The 17,766-nt window shown below is 44.0% G+C and overlaps 1 protein-coding gene across 1 annotated transcript in view; it reads right to left on the bottom strand.

The window, feature by feature from the left end:
* The window catches only part of ALDH2 (aldehyde dehydrogenase 2 family member), a 186,333-nt gene that overhangs the window by 70,884 nt on the left and 97,683 nt on the right, over nt 1-17,766 (bottom strand). Inside the window, exons 5-7 of the mRNA XM_086943067.1 lie at nt 9,324-9,435; nt 632-760; nt 92-205 (exon numbers count right to left, since the gene is read on the bottom strand). Coding sequence (XP_086799193.1) covers nt 92-205; nt 632-760; nt 9,324-9,435 — 355 coding nt within the window. The remainder of the gene's footprint in view (nt 1-91; nt 206-631; nt 761-9,323; nt 9,436-17,766) is intronic.

Here is a 17,766-nt window from a genome sequence, read left to right as displayed (position 1 = left end):
TAGCATCTCCCTTAATTAGATTTGGGACAGTCGTCTTGTGTTGCTATAAATAACAATTAATTTCAAAGCCAAATGTTGCGTGCAAGCTTACCTCAGTCGAGCCGGTGAAAGCCACCTTATCCACATCCATGTGATTGGAAATTGCAGCGCCTGCCGTGGGCCCCATGCCAGGAATGATGTTGACAACGCCGGGAGGGAATCCTGCCTGAAGAGCGGCAGCAAACAAAAGCCAACATGGGTTATTTGAGAAATTACAGGTACACAATGTGGCTGCCTGTTGCTGAAAGAATGGATCTTTCAAAACATCCGGCAGCATGACCAGTGACCAAATAAAAACACTGATTACCAACATAAAATGTCCCGCACACCTTCCAGACCCAACACAAGATGCTAGTTTAGGAGTGACAATCCATTAGCACTATATCTAGCTTATCAAAAATGTAACATGTACATGCATACATGCGAAATGCTATTTTTGCATTGGAAGATATACATATGCTTTGTGAACTTCACATGCCCCCAACCAATGTGATGATGCTGATCATACAAAAGGCACTGTATACTTCTATCATCAAAGTTCCCTTTAGCCACAGCATTTTACAAGGCCCGACTCAGAGCAAAGTCCCCCTACCTCTTTGACAAGGCTGGCCACATGGAGCGCACTAAGTGGTGTTTGTTCTGCCACCTTCATCACAACCACATTCCCAGTGGCTAAAGCTGGTCCAAATTTCCAGGCCAGCATTAATAACGGGAAGTTCCACTGCAAAAAACCCAAAAAAAACAGTAGTAATAAAAACATATTTGAAAGAAACATGTAAATCACACATAAATATAATCGTATGGGTAATGAATATTCCAATTTAACAACGAGAAAAGATTTCTTGGAGGAATTTTCAAACAAGTCACACTCCACTACTTTCACAACCAAATACTTCTCCCTATCAGTCTTAAAAGGACCCAAAAGGCAATTATGCAAAATCTGTTTTAATAAAACATATAATCAAAACAATTATAGAAATCATCTTCAACCAGATATTTAAATAAAAAAAATCCACAAATCTTGTTAAAATCTTATATCAAGAGAGACATCACAAACAAGACATACATATTAGTCATCCAAATGCTAGTTAATTTGAAGGAATCAACTATCTGTAATATCTAAAAACTCTTTTATGTAAAATAGTTTGTTGTTCCTCAAATTTAACAATGGGAGAGCATCAATGTGTTTCGGTGAATAACAGTTGAAAACCACCTTCTCCAGACAACAATTTTTATCTCTAGTCCGGTATATAATATTCACCAACTTTCTGTAATTGTAGTCAGTGAGGTATACTATTAATTTTCAAACCCGCAAGGTCGTAATAAACATAAAAAACTCTTGTTAGTATGGTGGTGCTTACATGGATACTTGAGGCCTGACCCGATACCGTTAAAATCCTAAATGATAATTACAGGGATGTTTCAAGGGTGCATCGTCCCGGGTTCCTATGCTCAAATGCGAAGTTCCGAGAGGTCTACCAGTATGGTTGCTGAAACGCATTAAAAGAATCCTCTATTAAAATTAAAATTCAAGGATCTGATTCCGAGGTATAGAGTTTGGGACTAACCAGCCCTTCAGGCGTCCCTGGAAGTTAATACCACACCAATCCCATTTTCCTCTGTTGTGGTGTTCTCGTACCACTCGTTCCTGCATCCCACTTGTTCCTTGCGTTTGCAGTCGGAAAAAAAATGATGCGAAGTCTCTTGATATAAGATTAAGAATATTTGTAGAATGTATTTTTATGAAATTTCTGGATTTAGATTATTTCTATAATTGTATAATATTTGTTATCATATTTTATTAAAACAGGTTTTGCATAATTGCCTCTTGGGTCCTTTTAAGACTAATAGTGAAAAGTATTTGGTTGTAAAAGTAGTGGAGTGTGACTTGTTTGAATATTAATTCCTCCATGAAATCTCTTCTCGTTGTTCCATTGCTGTATAGGGAACCCTGTTTCTTGGAGTAGTGGGGCCGCTCTTCTGTTTGAGCTAATTATTATTACAGCAATGGGAGCAATTTTACAGAGAAATGCGATGTAGCTGTTGGTTCCATCTTGTCACTAGAAGACAGAATTGATGGGATGAACGTTCCAACTGACGTACTCAAATGGCTTTCTGAACCCGGAGGTGGGACTTGAACCTCCAGAGTTCTTTGTATCTGTTCAGCACGGTGTGCTAGATAAATTAAGCAAGTCTCTACAACTGAGATGGCATGCTTTCAGAAATACAAGCTTTAGGTCTCAGCAGTTCTGGAAAAGGGACAGGAGCACACTGCCTTTCTGGTTTGAGTTAACCAATGTGAGGCAGAGTGACAGAAGGATCAGTAACAAGCACTGAAAATAGCCAAAATACAAAAGGCAATTTCAATTGGGAGGAGTTTTAGGACTTCTTCAATGTTGTTCAATTCAAGACGAATACAACTTGCTGCCTTCTCATGTAATCTCCACCCCAGGACAGGCGCAGGATATTGTCGCTGTGGAGGCAGGGTAAGTATGGCAGGTAGGTAGGTAGGGTGGCAGGTGTAAAGTTGTGGTGTTTAGAAGGAAGCAAAGAGAATTGTCCCAGGTATTAAAATAATTCCTTATTCTCGTCTTGAGGCGGAAATCACAGGAGTGAGTCTCTCCTTAGCGAAGATCAGAGTGCATCTGGTTGTTGAATGCATTCTGAATTTGTTAAGGAGAAACTGCAGCACGATGTATACATTTTAACTGTAAACAGTTTATTGCAAGCCACACTAGAACTAATAGATGTAACAGAACATTATAGAACATAGAAGACACACTGAGAATCGGGACTTCACAAGTATCATTGATGGAGCAAGGATTCGCACGTAAAGCGACTTGCTCTCATTCATGAACCTCGTTAACTTGTAATAGTATTAATCAATCCTGTTTGTCATTAATATTTCACTTTTACAGTACACGCGGGTGTCCCAGAGACGCTTGCCTAGGTGTCTATTAATCCTAATCATGCTTGCATACTACAGAATGGCCGCTTCGCAGAAATCCAGTCTGCGCATGCGTCCGTCATAACCATGTGATGTGACGCACTCGCAGTTTTGGAGGGATATTTAGCTCATGCGCATTGTAGCTAATATGGCCGCTTGTCTTTAAACACGCTCTCTGCTTGCCCATGCTGCTTTGCAGTTCTATCTATTTCTGCTTAACCCTTAACCGCTATAGTTATTATGAAGTAAGGGGTGCAGTGGAGATTATCATGGTGTACAGTGTATTCATTTTTTCTGTGTTTCTAATTTGTTTTCGCGTACTTTTCATGTACCGCGTATCTGGGGGCCTGGGAGTGGGGAGTCGCTCCATCTTTGAAACCCCTTACGACTCAATCATGTGATGAGGGAGAAGTCAAACTGCGCAGAAGCAAAACCCCGCCAGTTGGCTGCTGAGGCTGGGATGCTCATGAGAAACTGAACTGTGACCCGGCAAGGGGAGCCGAGCTGTACCTGAACTCGAAACATATTGATACTTTTCTGTGTGCTCTATTGTCCTCTTCTACACGTATGCCTGGGAACAGGAATGTAAGGGGTGGGTACTGAAATATAAATATTAATTATGGGAACCCAGAATTTTAGGTGGTGACAATGACCTAACCACCTCTCCTGACCAATAGTAAGTTGGGACCCTGTCACTTGCAACATTTGTGGGTGGTCTAGGGACCCGAAAAGGGTATAACTAGCCTAAGTTTAGTTAGAGAAATTGTCCGACTTGTCCGAATAGCTGACCGGTCACCGACTCCACGACTCTATAGGTGATTGATACAGAGAGCTGCGGAGCAATCTGTCCGAATTTCCACAAACTCCAAGGGGTGGAAATAGTCCTAAGTGCTGGCGGAGCACTTTACTGGGGAGATTCGAGAACCCAATCGGGGTTACTGGCGGATTCCGTGCAGTGAGGGGGTAGCGCAGGCGTTGCATCCGAAGCTGCAGGTGTTGGTCGTGCCCTTTGGTGAGCCCAGTCCTGACCCAAAGTCCTGAGGGGTATCCTGTCCTGGTTTTCCGTGAGCTGTACTTGCTCACCTACTGGCATCCTAAATCCTTGAGGGTCCTTGTCCTAGTCTTCTCAAACTGACCCGTGGCCAGGGTTAGTCCTCCTTCCTGTCCTAGGTAAATATAATTGTGGGTGTTTGTTTACTATCCCTTTCCTTCCTGATCTTTAATAAAGCCTCTATGCCCATGATATTCTCTCTGTTCTCTCAAAATGTCGCATATGCATACTGTTTATTAGTATGTTCCATTTTTCCCCTTCCTGTAGGGCATATTGAAACTGCTTTTGCTTGAATAGTGTGATGAACATTATTGATGTTTAGGATCTACGTTTAGGTTAATAGATAGACTAAGATTAGGGTTTGAATCACTTATAGGGTTTTTAGTAATTCACTGACTAATGTGTTTTATTCACTGACTAAGGTATTTTAAAAACTTACCTTCCCTAGTATAAGCCTGAAACTGAATAGCATGTTCCCGGTTACCCTTACCCAGTAGGATTTTCCACTCACACTCAAATGGTGCTCGCCCTTATCCATAGCTATATTATTGTTGTAATCTTGATCATGGATGTTCTGATTTGCATCAGTCTTATTCTCTTGTCACTTTGAATTTTACTTACTACATAAAATCCTTAAACCCCCCCAGGTGTCTGTGGTCATTGAAGAATTACAAAGTGTTATTGAATGAATAGAGTAATTTTAGGATTTTCGTGTCTCCTGTCTACAACTAGCTCCTGATTCATTGTGAGGATAGGTACCGGTGGTAAGTCAGGTGCCATGGTAATAGTGTTAACGAAGACATATAGAAAGTACTGATAGTGGTGTGTAAACTCGCCCGACTCACAAAATTAGTGTCATAATCACGTCATGGGCCCAAGTGCGTGAAAATCTGGTAAACTCATAGCCGGGTGACCTGCGCGCTCTATCATTACATCAGGTATGTAATGATACCAAAGTAATGCAGGTTGGTATCTATGGGGGATTATGTATAGTATGTATGGCAACTTAGGCATTGACTAAGGATAAGTTACTTACCTGTAATCCTAGTTCTCTTCCAGGGGTATACGCATCAAAGTCATAAGCACTGAATAGTCCTGCCCACCTACAGGGACCCCGGAGCAATAACAAAAATTATATATATATATATATATATATATATATATATATATATATATATATATATATAAATAATCTATTTCTATATATCACATTCCCACAGTCAAATATATACACAAACACACACACACACACACACACACACACACACACACACACACATACATACATACATACATACATACATACATATTCCGGCCGACGAAAGAGTCGCAAGTTATTCAAACTTGGGGTAACTAGTTAACTATCTGACACCTACTGGGAAAACATCATATAAAATCCGGCAGCTGTGGCGAAGGACATGGGCCATTGGAGTGGCGGTACAATGAATTTGACATGGGTCTAACGGAACATCAGACCCCCCCAATTGGCCCGGTAACAACCAATGGCAGAAGTGGACACAGTATAACTGTTCAATCACACACTCTACCATGGACAAGCTTCACAGCATTGAGAAGGCGATGAACATCGAAAGGTGTGTGCTGTTAATAAATAAAGCTAGAAATGATCCTGCAAGTGCTCCAAACTGTGTTCAAGTTGCTGTGCAGCAAGAGTGAGGTCCCACCCTTACCATAAGGAGCCAGCACCCGCCCTGTGTTCGGAGTTTGAGGTGGGAGTGGTGCCCTCCGATTTTCTCCGTCGTTTGTTAGTGTTGCCGACGCGTTTCAGGGCTCATGGCCCCTTCTTTCTGGGCTGATAAACCACAAATGGTGTATATGTATATATACACATTACATATATACACACACACACACATATATATATATATATATACACATATACACATATACATACACACACATATATATATATACATATACACATACACATACATACATATACACACACACACATACACAAATATACACAAATATGAAGCCTGAAAAAATATTACTAGGCTCAAACTGCCACAATTGCATTGTAGATTGTTACTTTTACGTTTGAGAAAATGAAACTTTCATCATGATATTTTCACGATACAGATAAAGAAAACTGCTTTCAGTTTGAAAATAAAGGTTGTGTTTTGCAAAGGTAACAAGGCAAGATCATGGAGGCAGATTAGCCTGGAGAGGCTGTATATAGAACAATTGGAAAAATTGTCGCCGTGCCTTTAAGACCTCGAGGAACACCCAGGCTCTCATCATGTACCGTAGGTGACAGTTAAGTCAGTTCTTTTGGACGGCGTATAACAGTGTAAACATACCATGGGTAACAGATACATATAAATTGCCATGGCATTCATCCGGGGAGGAAGGAGGGTAGCTTATGACTTTGATGAGTATACCCCTGTATGAAAACTAGGATTACAGGTAAGTAACTTATCCTTCTCTTCCAGGGGATACTCATCAATAGTCATAAGCACTGAATAGAGTAGCAAGCCCATCTCCATACACTGGACGAATACCAGCATATCATAACCTGTTTGAAAACATATTACCCAAACGAATTTCTCAAGGATGCATGACCAAATTGAGCATCTGTCAGAATCAAGGCAGTAATAGCATGCGAAAGTGTGAACCGAACGCCATGTGGCTGCTTCATAAATTTCCCGAATAGGTACATTTCGAAGCATCGCTACCATAGCAGCTTTTCCTCTTGTATAATGAGCTCTCTGCTTGCCCGGGAGCAGTTTGTGTGCCAGCTGATAGGATAACATGATACAAGACACTATCCATCTAGCAATGGACCTTTTAAATGGTCCTTTTAGAGGCAGGAAAACCAGTGTTTAATGGACCATAATTAACAAACAACCTGTCCGCCTTTAGTATACTCTTGGTTTTATCTAGATAACGTTTTAACACTCTTTTTAGATCTAGAGTGCAACGTACTCTCAGCAGGAGTGACATGGTTCGCAAAGAAGGTAGGAAGAGTGATTGACTGGTTGATGTGAAACTTCGAGACTACCTTAGGAAGGAACCTCGGGTGAGTTCTAAGCACGACTCTATTCGCATGAAAAACGAGATAAGGCTCTGATGAGCACAAGGCTTTTATCTCGCTCACCCTGTGAGCAGATGGGATTGCCACGAGAAAAGCAGTCTTCCATAAAAGATGTTGCAGGGAGGCTTTGTGGATAGGCTAAATGGTGGAGCCAACAACTTCGAGAGAACAACATTGAGCTCCCAGGAAGGAGATAAGACCTAACTGGTGGGTAGACCTTTTTTAGACACTCCAAGAAGTCCTTAACAACTGGCATCTGAAAGAAAGAAGCCTGAGTGAGAGACTTTTTATATGCTATTATCGCTGCCAGGTGAACCTTTATGGAGGAATATTGCAAACCTGCTTTGGGCAAATACAATAAGTATGGTAACAGTACCTGTTCCTGAACTTGAATAGGGTCATGACCCTCAGCAGTGCACCACATGTAAAAACGCTTCCACTTAAAAGCGGAAGACTTGCTCGTAGAAGGTCCGAGCCTCCTTCAAGCTGGGGTGTTGGATCAAGTGGAGTGGGGGTCCCTGCGGGGGGAGCCTTCTGGCTAGCCACAAGCGCTTGGCGCAGGTGCTCAAAAGTGTCAGTATCTACTCCGGGTTGCTAGGAGCATTTCGCAGGCGGAGGGTCAGAGGGATATGGGGCCGAAGGGGTAGTAGTGGAGGGCCCCGCCGCTAAGTGTTGCTCAAGTCGCGAAAACGCCTGGTTAATTTGCGGGGACAGTCTATTTTCCAAGGGGGAAATAGCCTGATCTACTGCTTGGTAGATAGAGGAATCCACCGCCTCGTAAAAGACATCACCCCAGGGTAAGTCTGCGAGGGGGTCAGCCTCCTCACAGTAATCATTGTAGTACTCCATAATGGTAATAATGGAAGTGATAGTGTGGCTGGGGGGGTGGAAATAAATAGAGAGCACTATCAATAAGGCTGGGTGTCAGCCTGCGCGTTAGGGCGGCAGAAACCGCAGATTAGTATGGGGAGTGTGCCCGGACAAGTGCTGGCAAAGATAGAATACAACCAAAACTCGTGACCCCCACAGTCAAGGGTCTTCCACTGGTCTGGAGCTTTTCCCCAAAGTAGGCCTCATCAGGTCAGTACAAGACCTCTACTAGCGAGGCGTTATGTGAAAAAAACATTACAGGACTCCAAATCCTTCCCCAATACCCGAGCAGGACGCGGAGCGTAAGCAGTGCAAAAATGGCAAAATGCGCACTTATATATTTGCGTTACGGACCCCCAACAGGGCGTTCAGTCTCTGACCAGGGCTCCAGTTAATGGCGGACGCGTGCGCGGTTCTTGAATCCCTGAGGAAACTTCAAACACCGCGTCGCGTCCGATCCAGCATCCTGCGCCACCTATCTGCGGGAGGACCTAGGAGCCAGCCAGCCGGAGCCGCGTAGGGACGGGGAAACGGATCCCAGTGCCCGCAGCGTCAAAGAACATGCAGGGAGAGAACTCGCACCGCCACAAACAAAAGAACCGGCGGCAACGTCCGTTAAACCTTAATAAAACGGAAAACAACGGAATTAGAGAACAGCGCCACGCTAATAATAAAAAAAAATTTAAAAAACACATTTTGGAATACTTCCAAGCACAGTCGCAATTAATTAACTCCTAACAATGGATACACATTGGAATCAAATACATCAAAACCAAGCGCTAGACAGTAAAAAACTGAGGAGCACTTATCGGAGGCTGCTGAGCAGCGAAGAAGGAAGAGGGGGATCATGTCAGAGGACTTTGTTGGAGTACCCGACTCCTTATTGGGCATTAGGAAGGCACCTTAGAGCAGGGTTCCACTGATCTTTATCACATGGTGTTTTGATTCAGTCTTTGGAATAAAACATGCTTGCCAATCATGGTCATGGCTAAAAATTAAAGTATGTAAAGGGTGTCAACGGACTCAAAAGAACACAGTAAATGTGATCCTTTGATTTCTTTATATCCTCAACAATTCACAAACATACTACCATGCGCAAGATTTTCAGACCACAAAAAAGCAAGCTTCACTGATGTTTGTTCAAAACCTTCTTCAGCTCCCTTGCAGCATGACATAGAAACAGTGCAGAGTGTGCGCAGAACTCAGTCATGCGCTAAATCAGGCACAAAATAGTGCTATATGGGGCATCAGTGAGATAGACACTGTACACTTGCGCCACTTAATTTATGCAAAGATAGAAAACAGCACTAGGTTTTTCTGGCTCTACAATGGCTTCTTTACGGAAGAGCAATTCACCTTACCGGAATGATCTGCCCACATACTCCCACTGGTTCGTGCCTAGTGTAGGAAAAGTAGTCTCCATCTATTGGGACGGTTTGTCCATGCCACTTGTCCGCCCAGCCAGCATAGTACCTATTGAAAAGAGAAGTGTTCATTAATATGTAGTTCTAACTCCCCCTCCTCCCCCCCACACCCCATGAGTATACAATAATGTTCTCAGAACGTCTAGCAAGGAGATGATTTGGTCATTTAACACAAATACACTACACAGTTAGGGTCCAGGAAACTTAAATCTGGAATTTTGTGGCTGGATGGATAACCAAGATGGTAGCATATTGTTGGGTCTCCTGAAAAGGCCCATCATTTACAAATTGAGATGGCCACCTCATATACTATAACTGAAGACGAGAAGTGAAGGGTAATCCTAGGAGCGTGCTTAGAAGGGCTGTGCAACTCACCACGCTTCTATGAAATTTGTTGTGGATGATCCCCTTGCAACTTCTCTTTACTGTGCATTCTTCTGGTTGTAAGGGTGGGAATCAGGCCCATATCGTTCATGTATGTTCTCCTTCCCACAGCTTACAGCCAATGTCTGGCCTTATGATCATTCAGTGCAGGATTGATACCATTGAAGGATTTCACAGTCACCAACTTGGATCCGTTTCCTAGAGGCTGGGTTTCAAGCCACGATTCAAGCGGAGGGTGAAACCGATACGTGCAGTCAACATTGGCAGGAGGAGGAGGAGGGAACCCTTTCAGGATTACCACAACAGTGATTTTCAAGTGGGTGTTATTTAAGGTGGGTGGAATCAGGAAACACCTTTGGGTACAGTAAAGAGGATGCAGTTGAGAAGGACGTTTTGCATGAAAGGGCCTGGGGAATGGTAGTGTGCCCATGACGGGCTAGTACTAAATGGAGGACTACCAGGAGCCCGTGGAGGACTGTCTCTGGGGCTAAAAAAGCAGCAGAGAGGTGGGACTTTTTCCCCACCCAAGCAGCATGTAGCCTCTCCAGAGGGCCCCACTAGAGCCCATTCCATAACGAAATTATGGCCATGCTTTAGAGTATTCACAGGAGCACTTCGAGAACCGATGCTACACTAGTTACAAATGAGGGAAGCTTTGCACAAACTTTGTCAACAGGTTGGTCCGGTTTAATAAGTCCAATAGCTACAGTTTTAGTCAATGGTGGAACAATATAGTATAGAAGGTGGTGCCACTTCTGAAGTTTTTTTTTTTAGAGGGCACAGCTGTTGCTTTCCCTTCTCACCCCACCACCAAAGAATGTGATTGGATTCAGTGGAAGGCTTTCAGAATGGCTGGCCCCCGAGCTTTACACTGAAAGACAGAGGAGGGCTTGAAGGAAAGAGCTGGTAAGGATGTTATTGCAGTGAATAAGAAAAGAGAAGCAATCATCTGTGGCGCTACATGTTAAACAAGCACAGATTATCCGAGACCTGCATATCAGCTTGTAAGTGGAGCAGAGACAAAGGAGCAATTGTGACCCTTTTTGTACAGCTCTTTTTTTGTCAAAGGCACTATCATCTTACACAAAAGTTTGCAGCTCTCAAACGCAAACTTTTAAGTTTAACAAACCGTAGTTCATCATGGCTTACCCATATTTTTGATCATGCATCGGACATAACCCTCCCGAGTGCTGCTCTTAGTCCCTTACCTAACCCTCAGAAGGAAGGCCAATTTGACTCTTGCCTAGTTACTGCATGAGTATAATCACAAGTTCCACTGGCATACTCACAACAGCATTATTAACAAGGTCCTTTAGACTCGTGAATAAGGGCTAATTGCATTTGGAGGTTGGCACAAGTGTAACTCACAACAGTGTTTGGTTGGGCAGTTACCACCAGGTTCTGCCTGGTGAAAAATGCTCATGCAAACCGGTCTGCAATGGTTCTACCAAAAGGCAAATAGACAGCACACATTATTCACCATTAATTAGCACAGAGGTGTATATCAGGGAAAAGTATCAAATGTTCAGAGAATATGTTACTGAAATCAGTAGAGGTAAGGCCTTCGTCATAGGTCAAACAGAAAGGTTGGTGTTCAGGCCGCTCTGGAAAGTCTTTTCGAGTCTTGGGTGTGCAAGCACAGGCCTCCATAGTGAAGATCCTTGTTCATAGACAGAGCTAGCCCAAAATTTGCAATATTTGTATAAATGAGGCACAAAGTTAAGGTTAGCTGAACTCCGCTCAGAGTGAGCAAGACTAAGATCCTCAAAGTAATCCTCATGCATAGTCGAGCAAGGCCACATGGATCAAGCGTAACATTAGTACAAAGGTCTTTATGTTGTAGGAGGCCAGTGTAATGATCAGAGCGCTGGCATGCTATGGTCCAGTTCTCTCAGGTTCAGTAGGAAACCTTATAAATTATTTTAGGATTTCTTTTCCAGAGTTTTAGATTACGCGAACTTGCCCCGAAGGTATAGGGTTTCAGAGCGCTTTATACCAGCACCAGTTGCGTTTGCATGAGGACACATTCAATTCAATTCAATAAACTTTATTCGGAAACATGTCCATAAAAGTACATACATACAAAACATGTTAAAAGAAAAATATTCGTGACAATCGCAATCCGCTAAAAAAATACAGTATGGTACATATAACGAATCAAGTAACGCACTTAAAAAGATTTAGAATAAATAAGATGTTATAAAAAATTTTATATTTGTTTTTTTTTAAAAATCATGCTTTTCCTATAGCTGATGGCCCTAAGTAGATAACTAGCCGTATAAAAACAGATGTCAGGATGATGCAAGTTAAAAAGTAATTTCATTGCCGCTTTAACAGTTCTAGCTCCAAATTTGATAAATAAAGGTTTTAAAAAGAATTTGCGACATTCACTATACAGGTTACATATAAGTAGAAAGTGCTCTGTGCTTTGTTCTGAAATGTTGTCGCACCGACATGGACCTGTGGGGCGCATCTTAATCTCAGGGAATGCAACCAATAGGTGGACCGTACCCATCCTCATCCTGGTGAGAACAAACCGGTGTTGCCCTTTAGTTACCTGGAGGAGGTAAGGATGTAGGCCCACAAATTCGTTCAAAAGGTTATAACGTACACAGGTGGAAAGTTTAAGATCATCCGTGGCTCGTCTTTCTGCACAATGATTTAGGAAAATTGATTTCAGACTCTTTAGAGAGATCCGAAGCAGAACAGTGATCTAATGTAACGTTAAACCCGAACACATTAGAGAAGGATTCAATTATGTATTTAATCCATGGGATTTTGAGAAAATAGTCTAGACGTAGACAATCCTCAATGATGGCCCTATTAAATGAGGTTTCGTCTTTCATCCAGACCGAACGCCACAAAATCAGAGGTCTCAATAATAATAGATCATTTAGATGACATAGTCCTAATTCTTTATGGACCAAGCTATTAGCAGTAGAGGTCGGGAGACACAGTAATTTTTTCAGAAATGTATTCTCTTCTACCTGTAGAGATTCTGCCCTGGAAACCCCCCATACCCCTGCTCCGTAGAGGGCAGCAGAGAGACACCTAGCTTCAAAAATCTTAAGCATTGCTTTAGGTCTTCTACCTAATTTACTTGCAAAAGCAAATATTCCATTGGCACTCCTGATCATTTTGTCGCGCACCACCTTGTGCTCGACGTCCCAGCGACCATTTTTGGAAAAGTTAACCCCCAGGTAGCAAAAATTTTCCACACACTGCACCACTTGGCCATCGATGAGATACCTATAAGGCTTTTTAGTTTTGACTTTACTAGCTCCACACTCCATCACATATGTCTTACTCTTATTAATGACCAGCTTTCTGTTTTCAATAAAGGCCACAAATTTATCCATCAAAAGCTGTAGACCCCGGGGGGTCCTAGAGAGCAACACAGCGTCGTCCGCATAGAGTAACACGGGGATGGTACTTGTGTTTACTCTAGGGGCGTCCGCTGGTGCCTTCTTTAGGATCGAGTCTATTTCATTAATAAACAGAGTGAAAAGCAAGGGTGCCAAAACACACCCTTGTCTAATACCTCTCCTGACCCTGAATTTGTCTGTGCATTCGCCCGAAGGCCCGTAACGGACACTCGAGCTAAGCCTCTCGTATAAACGGGCCAGAAAATATATGATTTCCCTAGGTGCTCCCATTTCTAGCAAGGTAGTCCATAGTATGGCGTGATCCACCAGGTCAAAAGCGCTGCTCAAATCAGCGAAACAGAGGTAGAGTGAACCATTTTTAGCTCGGGTATATTTCCCTATCAGGAGTTCCAGGTTTAAGCATTGTTCAATGCAACCTCTTCCTTTCCTGAACCCGTATTGGCAGTCTGTCATTATCTGATTAGACTCTGCCCACTCTTCTAATCGGACGAGGAGTACACGGCTCATAATCTTGACGGACGAATCCAGCAATGAGATTGGCCGGTAATTTTTAGCGTTTCCTCGGTCCCCTTTCTTGTGAATCGGAACTATTATGGATTCAGACCAGGTGCACGGAAAAGTATAGCGAACAGCAGCGTTAAAAACTTTGACTAGTACTGGCCCCCAAGTCTCAGGTGCAAATTTGTACATATCAACTGGGACACCATCGGGTCCCTGGGCCTTACCGCCCTTACTAGCCCTGATACTACTTAGGACCTCCTGTAAGGTGATATCTAGGTTAAGTACTGGCCAAGAGCAACTTATCGGCAACGTTACCGTGTTAGAGTTAAAAATACCAGAAAAGTGCTGTACCCATGATTCCTTACCCACGTTTGAGGTTAACACGGGAAGTTTATCATCTTTTAGAAGGGGGCTATTTACTACTGCCCAAAAAAAGAGTACAATTGTTCGATACAGCCGCTAGATCCAGTCGCTCCCAAGCTTCCTCACGTAATTCAGCTTTCCTTTGCTTAAGAGCTAAATTATAGTCGGATCTAAGCTTAGCTACGACTGTTTTGTCTCTAGGTTTAATGGATAATGCATTTTTTAGTGTCTTCAGTGCCACAGTACATGCATTATTAAACCATCCCCTTGCTTTGTTATTAGGATTTCCAGCCGACCTAGTAAACTTACCACTAATAAAAACATTGATTTTCGTAAAGTGAAGGATACAGGCCTCCAGGTTTGGTTTCTCATCAATAATTGATGTAATATCATTTAAGCAGCATGAGGTAATGCAATTAGAAGTTACTTCTGCTTTATCCCCTGCCCACCTTATTCTAAATCCATTCGGCCTATGTACCTCAATGTTTATAATAGGGCTACTATCTGGAATTATACAAACTTTCCAAAACCTAGTTTCAATAACAAGACAGTTATGGTCACTGACCATGTAATCAACAACCTTGACATCGGAGCTAAAATGAGCTAATTCGGAAGACATGCAAATAAAATCAATTACAGTGTTTGCCCCTCTCCCCACAAAGGTTGGCAAACTATCACGGAAGGAGTTCAGAGTTTCTCCATATGTATTGTGTTGGAAATGCGTAGCTGGCTCTCCAACACGGTTCAAAGTGCCACACAACTTTTGGTTAGAGAGAGGACAAACAGAAATGTTAAAATCTCCAACATATATGAACTCAAAAACTGTATTAGAAGCTTTCATCAATTGTTTGATTGCGATGTCTAATTCTAAAATGACCGTGTATCTGCTGGCATCAAAAACATTATTATACATATTAATCAACAGAATGTTTTTGTCTGCCTCATCAGCTAGCCACAGCAGTTGGGAATTGTTGCCCACAGTGATATGCTCCTTCACCCTAATTCGCATTTTCACAGAGATCAGAATTAGCAAACCACCTTTGGCCCTCCCTGAGGTAGTTGCCATTGCTGGTAACTCGTATGCTACAAAACCATCAAGGCCCTTAAAATTTAGGCACCAGGTCTCTTGTAAACATAAGATATCAAATGTTCTAATAAGTTCTAACCACCCTAATACTTCTAATTTAGAAACTAGTCCTGCAATATTCCAACTGGCAATAAGGCAAGTTGTTGATGCCCCCTCTAAGGTATTGCAAGATGAACCCACATACTTAGGCTGTATACTACCAGTAGTGTTTGGGGACTGATGTAAATCTACTCCTGCACCCACTTCGGCAAGCTCGTGTCTGACCTCTTGTCAATCGCAGTTATTAAGACCAGACAAGGCATCATATCTATTGTGTAATAGCATGCTTGGTACTAGGGGGGATGCCCAGCGATTATGCATATTCAAGTTGTTATCCCATCCTAGTGCTGGCGTTTTTGGTAGAGTTACATTTTGCTGTTCCCCATAGAAGAATTTTAATGTTAGGGGTACCACCGTACCTCTTCTACGCTGAGGTGGGAGAATATGTGTTAGGACATTAGGAAGTACATCGGGGTGGGCAAATGTTACCGCCACACAGTCCCCTTTAAATCTTTTGGGGCGATTCCCTATCCAGGGAACACGTTTAACTGCTTTGATATCATGCGCCAGTTGCTGTGACCCACCAGGCGCTAACCTCATATTACCAGAGAGCCAGTGAAGGGCCTTACTACTCAGAGAGCTGGATGACTCGGTAATACCGTCATCCAGCAGGGGTACATTAGCTAACACCAGACCGACAGGTGAGGCTTCCTCAATAAACTGCAGTGGGTCTGTTCCGTGGACTTGTGCTTGGGGTAAGTTTTCTATCGACGGACGCCCTTCTGCAGTTGCTATATTGTGATTAACTTTCGGGGCCGGCATATGGACTAAATTAGTCGGCACACCAGATGACCCTTCCCCGGCTTGATTAACCCCTTCGGTAGTATCTCTTGTTATTAGTAAAGTGTTAAGACTACCTATTTCCTCCGTCAACTTTGTTTGCACACCTCCAAGTCTTTTTACTTCCGCCTGTAATTTATCTATTTTGGAGATCAGAGGTTTTACAATTTCAAAAAGTTTACCCTCTACAACCTCAAGCAGTTTAGTAAACATTTCGTCATCTCCTCTGTTTCTTATAGTCCCTTCCCCTACAGCCTTTTGTGGAGCTCTAGAGGAGCCTGGGGATAATGTTCTTTTCCTTTTCACTCTTGGCCTTTGACCGCCCTGTTTCCGCTGATTCTTTACACAGGCGCGCACAGGCCGGGGTGTATGCTCAATCAGTGGTAGATCATCCTCCACAGGACCAGATACAGTTTCTGGGTCTGAATCAATAACATTATCAGAGCCTACATCCAGAGTGACAGGAGATGCTAGCGTAATCAATGGCTGGCTATCAGTCTCAATCATAGGTGATACATTTGGTGAGACCCTATTTTCCACCAACACGAAGGGGCTATCCTCAGCTGATAGAGGTAAAGTAGGGCTTAACCTGCGCAAATCTGGTGACTGGCTTAGCCCAAGTGATTCCCTCCTTTGTTCATTTATTTTCTTTACTGTTTGCACAACATAATTATCCATGGTATTTGCGGGCAGAGCAGCAGGTTTCTTTTTAGTCGCCATTTATATATCACACGGTTCACAAACAACACAGCAACAGAGTCTTACTTGTAGACGCGTCTCTGATGGACCAGGGGGTTGGGCACTGCCCCTGCCTCCTCGTGCCGATGAGGGCCGTAGAGGGCCCGCCCTTTGCCAGGGCTTCGCCCCGGGCGTCCCGCGGAGCGGACCTCTGCTCCGGTTTAAGCGCCTCCGGGCGCTGGTGTGAGGTCACTGGTGCGCGCCGCCGCTGAGGCTTCCGGGAACTGTGGTCCCGGGGCGGCGGCGCGATAGAATACCTTGGTTGACTCTCTGGCGGTGGAAACGGCGTTCGTGGACCCCCTCGCTGCTTTCAGGTAGGTCTAGTCTGGCGTGGTCCCCAAGCTCCGCCGACCTCTGCTCCGGTTTAAGCGCCTCCGGGCGCTGGTGTGAGGTCACTGGTGCGCACCGCCGCTGAGGCTTCCGGGAACTGTGGTCCCGGGGCGGCGGCGCGATAGAATACCTTGGTTGACTCTCTGGCGGTGGAAACAGCGTTCGTGGACCCCCTCGCTGCTTTCAGGTAGGTCTAGTCTGGCGTGGTCCCCAAGCTCCGCCGACCTCTGCTCCGGTTTAAGCGCCTCCGGGCGCTGGTGTGAGGTCACTGGTGCGCGCCGCCGCTGAGGCTTCCGGGAACTGTGGTCCCGGGGCGGCGGCGCGATAGAATACCTTGGTTGACTCTCTGGCGGTGGAAACGGCGTTCGTGGACCCCCTCGCTGCTTTCAGGTAGGTCTAGTCTGGCGTGGTCCCCAAGCTCCGCCGACCTCTGCTCCGGTTTAAGCGCCTCCGGGCGCTGGTGTGAGGTCACTGGTGCGCGCCGCCGCTGAGGCTTCCGGGAACTGTGGTCCCGGGGCGGCGGCGCGATAGAATACCTTGGTTGACTCTCTGGCGGTGGAAACGGCGTTCGTGGACCCCCTCGCTGCTTTCAGGTAGGTCTAGTCTGGCATTTTCGTTAGACATGTGGAGATTAATTGATTTGCTCAGAATCACAGGATGTTGTCGTCCTTGCAGAGGCTCGAACCCGGTTCCCCAGATTTGAGGTCAACGC

The sequence above is a fragment of the Lissotriton vulgaris genome, chromosome 11 (genome assembly GCF_964263255.1).
Source record: "Lissotriton vulgaris chromosome 11, aLisVul1.2, whole genome shotgun sequence".
Lineage (NCBI taxonomy): Eukaryota > Metazoa > Chordata > Amphibia > Caudata > Salamandridae > Lissotriton > Lissotriton vulgaris.
This window is presented reverse-complemented; position numbering and strand designations above follow the sequence as displayed.